At 49.4% G+C, this 12,500-nt stretch overlaps 1 protein-coding gene across 1 annotated transcript in view; it reads right to left on the reverse strand.

The window, feature by feature from the left end:
- LOC106588129 (FH1/FH2 domain-containing protein 1-like) overlaps nucleotides 1–12,500 on the reverse strand; it is a 55,566-nt gene that overhangs the window by 40,027 nt on the left and 3,039 nt on the right. The window contains exons 3-5 of the mRNA XM_082969910.1: nucleotides 8,250–8,345; nucleotides 6,588–6,617; nucleotides 1,426–1,476 (exon numbers count right to left, since the gene is read on the reverse strand). Coding sequence (XP_082826036.1) covers nucleotides 1,426–1,476; nucleotides 6,588–6,617; nucleotides 8,250–8,345 — 177 coding nt within the window. The remainder of the gene's footprint in view (nucleotides 1–1,425; nucleotides 1,477–6,587; nucleotides 6,618–8,249; nucleotides 8,346–12,500) is intronic.

Here is a 12,500-nt window from a genome sequence, read left to right on the forward strand (position 1 = left end):
TACCCCGCCGCCCCTCCACTCCACCCGCTAGGCTACCTCGCCGCCCCTCCACTCCACTCTAACCGCTAGGCTACCCCGCCGCCCCTCCACTCCACTCTAACCGCTAGGCTACCCCGCCGCCCCTCCACTCCACTCTAACCGCTTGGCTACCCGCCGCCCCTCCACTCCAACCACTAGGCTACCCGCCGCCCCTCCACTCCAACCACTAGGCTACCCGCCGCCCCTCCACTCCAACCACTAGGCTACCCGCCGCCCCTCCACCCTAACCACTAGGCTACCCGCCGCCCCTCCACTCTAACCACTAGGCTACCCGCCGCCCCTCCACCCTAACCACTAGGCTACCTGCCGCCCCTCCACTCTAACCACTAGGCTACCCGCCGCCCCTCCACTCTAACCACTAGGCTACCCGCCGCCCCTCCACTCTAACCACTAGGCTACCCGCCACCCCTCCACTCTAACCACTAGGCTACCCGCCACCCCTCCACTCTAACCACTAGGCTACCTGCCGCCCCTCCACTCTAACCACTAGGCTACCCTGCCGCCCCTCCACTCTAACCACTAGGCTACCTGCCGCCCCTCCACTCTAACCACTAGGCTACCCGCCGTTTCCCTTTAATCTGTTGTCATGTGATGAATCTTACACCTTCAGTTCTGCTCCATCTGTCTGTTGAACCTGTCATGATAAAACCCTGTTAAATTGATTGGTTGAACCCAACTTTAAATCATAAACCGCAGACCACACCGTTAATATCAACACACCATTTCAAAATGGACGCCAACACACCATAACACCCAGGCTACGTCCCAATTGGCACCCTATTCAATACATAGTCCACTACTTTTGACCATTAGAACCCTATTGGCGCTGGTCTAAAGTAGTGCACTATATAGGGAATAGGGCTCTGGTCTATAGTAGTACCACTATATAGGGAATAGGGCTCTGGTCTATAGTAGTGCCACCATATAGGGAATAGGGCTCTGGTCTATAGTAGTGCCACCATATAGGGAATAGGGCTCTGGTCTATAGTAGTACCACTATATAGGGAATAGGGCTCTGGTCTATAGTAGTACCACTATATAGGGAATAGGGCTCTGGTCTATAGTAGTACCACTATATAGGGAATAGGGCTCTGGTCTATAGTAGTACCACTATATAGGGAATAGGGCTCTGGTCTATAGTAGTACCACTATATAGGGAATAGGGCTCTGGTCTATAGTAGTACCACTATATAGGGAATAGGGCTCTGGTCTATAGTAGTACCACTATATAGGGAATAGGGCTCTGGTCTATAGTAGTACCACTATATAGGGAATAGGGCACCATTTGGGACACAGCCATGACCCCCAGCTCCCAGAAAGCAGCAGGCTCCAAAGCAGGTCGGCCACCTCCCATCATGCAACATAACGTTCCATAACCGTACTTACTGAAACTTCCTGAGGACGGGCTTGTCCATATTAACATTACAGTCCTCTGGGCTGGGGAGAAAACATTAGTTTATACCTCTACAGTACATATCAACCAACACACTACCGTTTCATTAACAAAATGGCTGCTAATTAATCATACTGTAGTGTAGGAGAGAGATATATTCCAACTCAACACGAGGAAGTGGTAGGATAAGGAGAGAGAGAGATACCAACAACACGAGGCCGTGGTAGGATAAGGAGAGAGAGAGATACCAACAACACGAGGCCGTGGTAGGATACAGGAGAGAGAGAGATACCAACAACACGAGGCCGTGGTAGGATAAGGAGGAGAGAGAGATACCAACAACACGAGGCCGTGGTAGGATAAGGAGAGAGAGAGATACCAACAACACGAGGCCGTGGTAGGATAAGGAGAGAGAGAGATACCAACAACACGAGGCCGTGGTAGATAAGGAGAGAGAGAGATACCAACAACACGAGGCCGTGGTAGGATACAGGAGAGAGAGAGATACCAACAACACGAGGCCGTGGTAGGATAAGGAGAGAGAGAGATACCAACAACACGAGGCCGTGGTAGGATAAGGAGAGAGAGAGATACCAACAACACGAGGCCGTGGTAGGATAAGGAGAGAGAGAGATACCAACAACACGAGGCCGTGGTAGGATAAGGAGAGAGAGAGATACCAACAACACGAGGCCGTGGTAGGATACAGGAGAGAGAGAGATACCAACAACACGAGGCCGTGGTAGGATAAGGAGAGAGAGAGATACCAACAACACGAGGCCGTGGTAGGATAAGGAGAGAGAGAGATACCAACAACACGAGGCCGTGGTAGGATACAGGAGAGAGAGATACCAACAACACGAGGCCGTGGTAGGATACAGGAGAGAGAGAGATACCAACAACACGAGGCCGTGGTAGGATAAGGAGAGAGAGAGATACCAACAACACGAGGCCGTGGTAGGATAAGGAGAGAGAGAGATACCAACAACACGAGGCCGTGGTAGGATAAGGAGAGAGAGAGATACCAACAACACGAGGCCGTGGTAGGATAAGGAGAGAGAGAGATACCAACAACACGAGGCCGTGGTAGGATACAGGAGAGAGAGATACCAACAACACGAGGCCGTGGTAGGATAAGGAGAGAGAGAGATACCAACAACACGAGGCCGTGGTAGGATAAGGAGAGAGAGAGATACCAACAACACGAGGCCGTGGTAGGATAAGGAGAGAGAGAGATACCAACAACACGAGGCCGTGGTAGGATACAGGAGAGAGAGAGATACCAACAACACGAGGCCGTGGTAGGATACAGGAGAGAGAGAGATACCAACAACACGAGGCCGTGGTAGGATACAGGAGAGAGAGAGATACCAACAACACGAGGCCGTGGTAGGATACAGGAGAGAGAGAGATACCAACTCAACACGAGGAAGTGGTAGGATACAGGAGAGAGAGAGATACCAACTCAACACGAGGAAGTGGTAGGATACAGGAGAGAGAGAGATACCAACTCAACACGAGGAAGTGGTAGGATACAGGAGAGAGAGAGATACCAACTCAACACGAGGAAGTGTCACATCACTCCGACTCGGTCTGATGACACCACAGGAGGGGAAAGGTCACGCCAACACCAATGTCCATAATAACATAAACAGTAACAACACTATACTGCAGTTAAGGACAATACTTATTCAGTAGGACATATTTCTAGACCGTCCATACTAGAGTATAATCCAGCACTTAGTAATGTTTAATATATGGTAAACAATGGTTGAACATCCAAATAGATGGGCATGGTAACGCTGGTCTCCAAGCTCCTCATACAGACAGAGAGCTGGCTGATGGATGAGACTATGAGCATGGTAACCCTGGTCTCCAAGCTCCTCATACAGACAGAGAGCTGGCTGATGGATGAGACTATGAGCATGGTAACCCTGGTCTCCAAGCTCCTCATACAGACAGAGAGCTGGCTGATGGATGAGATTATGAGCATGGTAACCCTGGTCTCCAAGCTCCTCATACAGACAGAGAGCTGGCTGATGGATGAGACTATGAGCATGGTAACCCTGGTCTCCAAGCTCCTCATACAGACAGAGAGCTGGCTGATGGATGAGACTATGAGCATGGTAACCCTGGCCTCCAAGCTCCTCATACAGACAGAGAGCTGGCTGATGGATGAGACTATGAGCATGGTAACCCTGGTCTCCTAGCTCCTCATACAGACAGAGAGCTGGCTGATGGATGAGATTATGAGCATGGTAACCCTGGTCTCCAAGCTCCTCATACAGACAGAGAGCTGGCTGATGGATGAGACTATGAGCATGGTAACCCTGGTCTCCAAGCTCCTCATACAGACAGAGAGCTGGCTGATGGATGAGACTATGAGCATGGTAACCCTGGTCTCCAAGCTCCTCATACAGACAGAGAGCTGGCTGATGGATGAGACTATGAGCATGGTAACCCTGGTCTCCAAGCTCCTCATACAGACAGAGAGCTGGCTGATGGATGAGACTATGAGCATGGTAACCCTGGTCTCCAAGCTCCTCATACAGACAGAGAGCTGGCTGATGGATGAGACTATGAGCATGGTAACCCTGGTCTCCAAGCTCCTCATACAGACAGAGAGCTGGCTGATGGATGAGATTATGAGCATGGTAACCCTGGTCTCCAAGCTCCTCATACAGACAGAGAGCTGGCTGATGGATGAGACTATGAGCATGGTAACCCTGGTCTCCAAGCTCCTCATACAGACAGAGTGCTGGCTGATGGATGAGACTATGAGCATGGTAACCCTGGTCTCCAAGCTCCTCATACAGACAGAGAGCTGGCTGATGGATGAGACTATGAGCATGGTAACCCTGGTCTCCAAGCTCCTCATACAGACAGAGAGCTGGCTGATGGATGAGACTATGAGCATGGTAACCCTGGTCTCCAAGCTCCTCATACAGACAGAGAGCTGGCTGATGGATGAGACTATGAGCATGGTAACCCTGGTCTCCAAGCTCCTCATACAGACAGAGAGCTGGCTGATGGATGAGACTATGAGCATGGTAACCCTGGTCTCCAAGCTCCTCATACAGACAGAGAGCTGGCTGATGGATGAGACTATGAGCATGGTAACCCTGGTCTCCAAGCTCCTCATACAGACAGAGAGCTGGCTGATGGATGAGACTATGAGCATGGTAACCCTGGTCTCCAAGCTCCTCATACAGACAGAGAGCTGGCTGATGGATGAGACTATGAGCATGGTAACCCTGGTCTCCAAGCTCCTCATACAGACAGAGAGCTGGCTGATGGATGAGACTATGAGCATGGTAACCCTGGTCTCCAAGCTCCTCATACAGACAGAGAGCTGGCTGATGGATGAGACTATGAGCATGGTAACCCTGGTCTCCAAGCTCCTCATACAGACAGAGAGCTGGCTGATGGATGAGACTATGAGCATGGTAACCCTGGTCTCCAAGCTCCTCATACAGACAGAGAGCTGGCTGATGGATGAGACTATGAGCATGGTAACCCTGGTCTCCATGGTAATTAGAACATCGGAACAGAATGTGATGGTCATACCATTGTGTCATCATTGCATTCCAAACCACCGCATCATCAGAAACAATTCCATGCAGCGATTGAAACCAATTCATAAAATGTGCAACGTACAGACATCACTCCTCCATTTCCTAGTTGCAAAAATTCAAATTGTTCCCCTAACTTCAGTTTATGTTGCAAGTCTAGTGTAGAGAATCATTGTACCATCTAAAACAGCTGTGAAATATATTTTCAATAACCAAAAATATTGTATTTTCAACTATTTGAAGCTGGTGTATAAAACCGAAAGTAAAAAGACGGAAAAACGGGAAGAAAATAAATAGCGCGAATAGAACAGATCTGCCGCTTCTTTGACTTTCAATGAGAATGACAGATCTATAACTCGTATTGCTATGTGAATTTGGTCATGTAAGCCAGAAAGTGACATAGTGCAGCTTTAAAAGAGAAGAGAGGGTTTAAACTACTGAACAGAGACAGAGGAAGGACAGGGAAAGAAAATAGCTGAAAATTGGAGCAGCGTAGCAAGCATTTTTACAATGTTGTTTCACCCGTTGCCAGAATCACTCTTGCTCCGTGTATTAAACCTTTTGCCCTATATGGTTCTACAAACAGAATGTGGTGTTACAATCATTTATATTGTATGTTATACCATAATTCAGCCTCAATGTGATGCTAGATACTGTACACAGTGACAGAATACGGTAAACCCTCTTTAGCTATAAAGCTAACGTACCAGAATACGGTAAACCCTCTTTAGCTATAAAGCTAACGTACCAGACTACGGTAAACCCTCTTTAGCTATAAAGCTAACGTACCAGACTACGGTAAACCCTCTTTAGCTATAAAGCTATGTAAACCCTCTTTAGCTATAAAGCTAACGTACCAGACTACGGTAAACCCTCTTTAGCTATAAAGCTATGTAAACCCTCTTTAGCTATAAAGCTAACGTACCAGACTACGGTAAACCCTCTTTAGCTATAAAGCTATGTAAACCCTCTTTAGCTATAAAGCTAACGTACCAGACTACGGTAAACCCTCTTTAGCTATAAAGCTAACGTACCAGACTATGGTAAACCCTCTTTAGCTATAAAGCTAACGTACCAGACTACGGTAAACCCTCTTTAGCTATAAAGCTATGTAAACCCTCTTTAGCTATAAAGCTAACGTACCAGACTACGGTAAACCCTCTTTAGCTATAAAGCTAACGTACCAGACTATGGTAAACCCTCTTTAGCTATAAAGCTAACGTACCAGAATACGGTAAACCCTCTTTAGCTGTAAAGCCAACGTACCAGTGACAGCCCTCTTACATAAGGCCTGAATAGAAAAGTCTCTAATTGGGGATTTGAATTGACGGGCCCATCTGTTGGTTGTTGTCAGGAAGTCTGAACAGCGTGGCACCTCCCTCCCTCCCTTCTCATCCATGCTTCATCCCTCCCTCCCCCTCTTCCTCCCTCCATCCTTCCCTCCTCTCTTCCTCCATCTCGTTCCTGCTCTCTCTCTCTCTCCGTCTCTCATTCCTTTAAATGACTAACTATCATAATGATTTAAAATCAGAACGGCACCTCACAGAAAGTCACATTCTTTGGCCGTGCAGAGGGCTACTCACCAAACGGCACTGTGGCTGGCCTGCTCAGAGCTGCACAAGGAGAGGAAGAATGGACGGAGGGAGGGAGGGAGGGATGGAGGGGTGGAGGGAGGGATGGAGGGGAGGAATTTTGGGCAACCACAGCAGCAAGGAAAGAGATTGCAGCCAGACATTATGAAGGCGGAAGAGAGGAGAGAGGGAAGGAGGAAGAGGAGAGAGGGAAGGAGGAAGAGGGAGAGAGGGAGGGAGGGAGGGAGGGAGGGAGGGAGGGAGGGAGGGAGGGAGGGAGGGAGGGAGGGAGGGAGAGAGGGAAGGAGGGAAGGAGGGAAGGAGGGAAGGAGGGAAGGAGGGAGAGAGGGAAGGAGAGGAGAGAGGGAAGGAGGGAGAGGGAGAGAGGGAAGGAGAGGAGAGAAGGAGGGGAGAGAGAGAAGGAGGGAAGGAGAGGAGAGAGGGAAGGAGAGGAGAGAGGGAAGGAGAGGAGAGAGGGAAGGAGAGGAGAGAGGGAAGGAGAGGAGAGAGGGAAGGGGGAAGGAGGAAGAGAGGGAAGGAGGGAAGGAGGAGGACAGGAGAGAGAGAGAAAGAGAGACAGAGAGACAGAAGAGGAAAGAGGGAGAAAAACATACAGAATGCGAGAGAGAATCAGAGACAAAGCTGACATGAATAGAGAGGAAAGTTAAGACTTGTAAATTCAGTACAAGATGACGTAGAGTCAATGTTACAGGACAGACAACGACCATCAGACATACTATTTATATTATCTAGCAGACAAAATGATGACGTCTCTTAAAATGTTTTCATGTCAGTGAGCAACGGAGGATAATAATAATAATATACTCCCAAACACCGGTGACAGTTATCAATAACAATGGTATATAACCCCACCCTGCTTTCACCATAATAACAGTGACCCTCAGCAGGTATATAACCCCCCACCCTGCTTTCACCATAATAACAGTGACCCTCAGCAGGTATATAACCCCCACCCTGCTTTCACCATAATAACAGTGACCCTCAGCAGGTATATAACCAACCCCCCCACCCTGCTTTCACCATAATAACAGTGACCCTCAGCAGGTATATAACCCCCCCACCCTGCTTTCACCATAATAACAGTGACCCTCAGCAGGTATATAACCCCCCCACCCTGCTTTCACCATAATAACAGTGACCCTCAGCAGGTATATAACCCCCCCACCCTGCTTTCACCATAATAACAGTGACCCTCAGCAGGTATATAACCCCCACCCTGCTTTCACCATAATAACAGTGACCCTCAGCAGGTATATAACCCCCACCCTGCTTTCACCATAATAACAGTGACCCTCAGCAGGTATATAACCCCCCCCCCCCCACCCTGCTTTCACCATAATAACAGTGACCCTCAGCAGGTATATAACCCCCCCCCACCCTGCTTTCACCATAATAACAGTGACCCTCAGCAGGTATATAACCCCCCCACCCTGCTTTCACCATAATAACAGTGACCCTCAGCAGGTATATAACCCCCACCCCACCCTGCTTTCACCATAATAACAGTGACCCTCAGCAGGTATATACACCCCCCCAACCACCCTGCTTTTCACCATAATAACAGTGACCCTCAGCAGGTATTTAATCTCCCGTCCCCCACCCTGACACTGATAAACAACCCCGTCTCTGGGAGGTTCAGTAACCAGAACTCACCTGAAGGTGTTCCCCTCCGTCTTGTTCCCTCGTTGCTCCGGGACCGTCTGGGGCTGCTGCTGCTTCTCAGGGCCAGCCAAGTCAGTAGGAGACGAGCTGAGGACGGACCGACGGGGAAACACACACACACACATACACACACACACAGAGGGGAGAGAGTTGAGGAGCAAGGGTTGCCAAGGCAGTAGCAGTACACAACACACACTTTGGGCTTCTCCACACAATAGTGTTTCCAGTTACGAGAGAGAGAGATCCAGAGAGAGAGAGAGAGAGAGAGATCCAGAGAGAGAGAGAGAGAGAGAGAGATCCAGAGAGAGAGAGAGAGAGAGATCCAGAGAGAGAGAGAGATCCAGAGAGAGATCCAGAGAGAGAGAGCAGAGAGAGAGATCCAGAGAGAGAGATCCAGAGAGAGAGATCCAGAGAGAGAGAGATGAGAGAGATCCAGAGAGAGAGATCCAGAGAGAGAGAGAGAGATCCAGAGAGAGAGATCCAGAGAGAGAGAGAGATCCAGAGAGAGAGATCCAGAGAGAGAGAGAGATCCAGAGAGAGAGATCCAGAGAGAGAGATCCAGAGAGAGAGATCCAGAGAGAGAGTCCAGAGAGAGAGATCCAGAGAGAGAGATCCAGAGAGAGAGATCCAGAGAGAGAGAGAGAGAGAGATCCAGAGAGAGAGAGAGAGCCAGAGAGAGAGAGAGAGATCCAGAGAGAGAGAGAGAGAGAGAGAGAGAGAGACAGAGAGAGAGAGAGTGATGGAGGTGTAGTCAGACCTGCTTGCTGCTGGAGAGGCAGAAGGAGCAGGTTCCTCAGAGATGGAACCAGCCTTGTTAAAGAGCCGTGACCTCCTACTGATTCCCAAGGCAGACATGTGGTGACTGAGGAATGATCGCCCCCTAGTGGCACAGCCAGGACAGGACAGGACAGGGAGAGAGAGGACAGGGGTAACAACCATGGTTTCATCACGGCTGCTTATCAGATGGTACCCTATTACCTATATAGTGCACTACTTCTGATCGGGGCACTATATAGGGAACAGGGTGCCATAGGGCTCTGGTCTATAGTAGTGCACTATATAGGGAATAGGGCTCTGGTCTATAGTAGTGCACTATATAGGGAATAGGGCCCTGGTCTATAGTAGTACCACTATTTAGGGAATAGGGCTCTGGTCTATAGTAGTGCCACTATATAGGGAATAGGGCTCTGGTCTATAGTAGTACCACTATATAGGGAATAGGGCTCTGGTCTATAGTAGTACAACTATATAGGGAATAGGGCTCTGGTCTATAGTAGTACCACTATATAGGGAATAGGGCTCTGGTCTATAGTAGTACCACTATATAGGGAATAGGGCTCTGGTCTATAGTAGTACCACTATATAGGGAATAGGGCTCTGGTCTATAGTAGTACCACTATATAGGGAATAGGGCTCTGTTCTATAGTAGTACCACTATATAGGGAATAGGGCTCTGGTCTATAGTAGTACCACTATATAGAGAATAGGGCTCTGGTCTATAGTAGTACCACTATATAGGGAATAGGGCTCTGGTCTATAGTAGTACCACTATATAGGGAATAGGGCTCTGGTCTATAGTAGTACCACTATATAGAGAATAGGGCTCTGGTCTATAGTAGTACCACTATATAGGGAATAGGGCTCTGGTCTATAGTAGTACCACTATATAGGGAATAGGGCTCTGGTCTATAGTAGTACCACTATATAGGGAATAGGGCTCTGTTCTATAGTAGTACCACTATATAGGGAATAGGGCTCTGGTCTATAGTAGTACCACTATATAGGGAATAGGGCTCTGTTCTATAGTAGTACCACTATATAGGGAATAGGGTACCATATATTTCAGACACCGAGAAAACGGTTAACACCAAATGAGAAACCAAGGAGGCAGACAGACCCACAACCCCAGGCAGGCGGACAGACAGACAGGCAGGCGGACAGACAGACAGGCTAGAGGACAGACAGGCTAGAGGACAGAGAACAGCAGCAACAGAACGTAGATGCACAATGGAGACGCAAAAAAAAGAGACAAGTATTTAGGAGAAAGGAAACATGTTGATTTACTACGCTGCTGCTTCACTAGCTGCTTCCAAACAGGCTGCTGCTTCACTAGCTGCTTCCAAACAGGCTGCTGCTTCACTAGCTGCTTCCAAACAGGCTGCTGCTTCACTAGCTGCTTCCAAACAGGCTGCTGCTTCACTAGCTGCTTCCAAACAGGCTGCTGCTTCACTAGCTGCTTCCAAACAGGCTGCTGCTTCACTAGCTGCTTCCAAACAGGCTGCTGCTTCACTAGCTGCTTCCAAACAGGCTGCTGCTTCACTAGCTGCTTCCAAACAGGCTGCTGCTTCACTAGCTGCTTCTAAACAGGCTGCTGCTTCACTAGCTGCTTCCAAACAGGCTGCTGCTTCACTAGCTGCTTCCAAACAGGCTGCTGCTTCACTAGCTGCTTCTAAACAGGCTGCTGCTTCACTAGCTGCTTCGAAACAGGCTGCTGCTTCACTAGCTGCTTCCAAACAGGCTGCTGCTTCACTAGCTGCTTCCAAACAGGCTGCTGCTTCACTAGCTGCTTCCAAACAGGCTGCTGCTTCACTAGCTGCTTCCAAACAGGCTGCTGCTTCACTAGCTGCTTCCAAACAGGCTGCTGCTTCACTAGCTGCTTCCAAACAGGCTGCTGCTTCACTAGCTGCTTCCAAACAGGCTGCTGCTTCACTAGCTGCTTCCAAACAGGCTGCTGCTTCACTAGCTGCTTCCAAACAGGCTGCTGCTTCACTAGCTGCTTCCAAACAGGCTGCTGCTTCACTAGCTGCTTCCAAACAGGCTGCTGCTTCAGGTACGGACACGTTCTCTAAATTTGCAGAACAAACATCGGCTGAATAAAGCTGTTCATTTATCTGCACAAAGAGCGCATGGAAGCACATTCACCCAATCAGCCCTCTACAGCAACAAAACAGGCATACATAAAGTCCTAGAGAAACCATGACAACATGCTGGTGTACGGCCTGCAGGTCATCCTACCTACCATGACAACATGCTGGTGTACGGCCTGCAGGTCATCCTACCTACCATGACAACATGCTGGTGTACGGCCTGCAGGTCATCCTACCTACCATGACAACATGCTGGTGTACGGCCTGCAGGTCATCCTACCTACCATGACAACATGCTGGTGTACGGCCTGCAGGTCATCCTACCTACCATGACAACATGCTGGTGTACGGCCTGCAGGTCATCCTACCTACCATGACAACATGCTGGTGTACGGCCTGCAGGTCATCCTACCTACCATGACAACATGCTGGTGTACGGCCTGCAGGTCACCCTACCTACCATGACAACATGCTGGTGTACGGGCCTGCAGGTCACCCTACCTACCATGACAACATGCTGGTGTACGGCCTGCAGGTCACCCTACCATGACAACATGCTGGTGTACGGCCTGCAGGTCATCCTACCATGACAACATGCTGGTGTACGGCCTGCAGGTCATCCTACCATGACAACATGCTGGTGTACGGCCTGCAGGTCATCCTACCATGACAACATGCTGGTGTACGGCCTGCAGGTCATCCTACCATGACAACATGCTGGTGTACGGCCTGCAGGTCATCCTACCATGACAACATGCTGGTGTACGGCCTGCAGGTCACCCTACCATGACAACATGCTGGTGTACGGCCTGCAGGTCACCCTACCATGACAACATGCTGGTGTACGGCCTGCAGGTCACCTACCTACCATGACAACATGCTGGTGTACGGCCTGCAGGTCATCCTACCATGACAACATGCTGGTGTACGGCCTGCAGGTCATCCTACCATGACAACATGCTGGTGTACGGCCTGCAGGTCATCCTACCATGACAACATGCTGGTGTACGGCCTGCAGGTCATCCTACCATGACGATTAGCTGATGAGATCAACTGGGTAAATAATGTGACAATTCACACGGTTTTGCTGCGCATGCACACACACAGAGATACACACACACACAGAGATACACACAGAGATACACACACACACACAGAGATACACACAGAGATACACACACACACAGAGAGACACAGACACACAGACACACACAGAGACACAGACACACAGAGACACAGACACACAGAGACACAGACACACAGAGACACACACACACAGAGACACACACACACAGAGACACACACACACAGAGACACACACACAGAGACACAGACACACACACACAGAGACACAGACACACACACACAGAGACAC

This window comes from Salmo salar, chromosome 26 (genome assembly GCF_965601325.2).
Source record: "Salmo salar chromosome 26, fSalSal1, whole genome shotgun sequence".
NCBI lineage: Eukaryota > Metazoa > Chordata > Actinopteri > Salmoniformes > Salmonidae > Salmo > Salmo salar.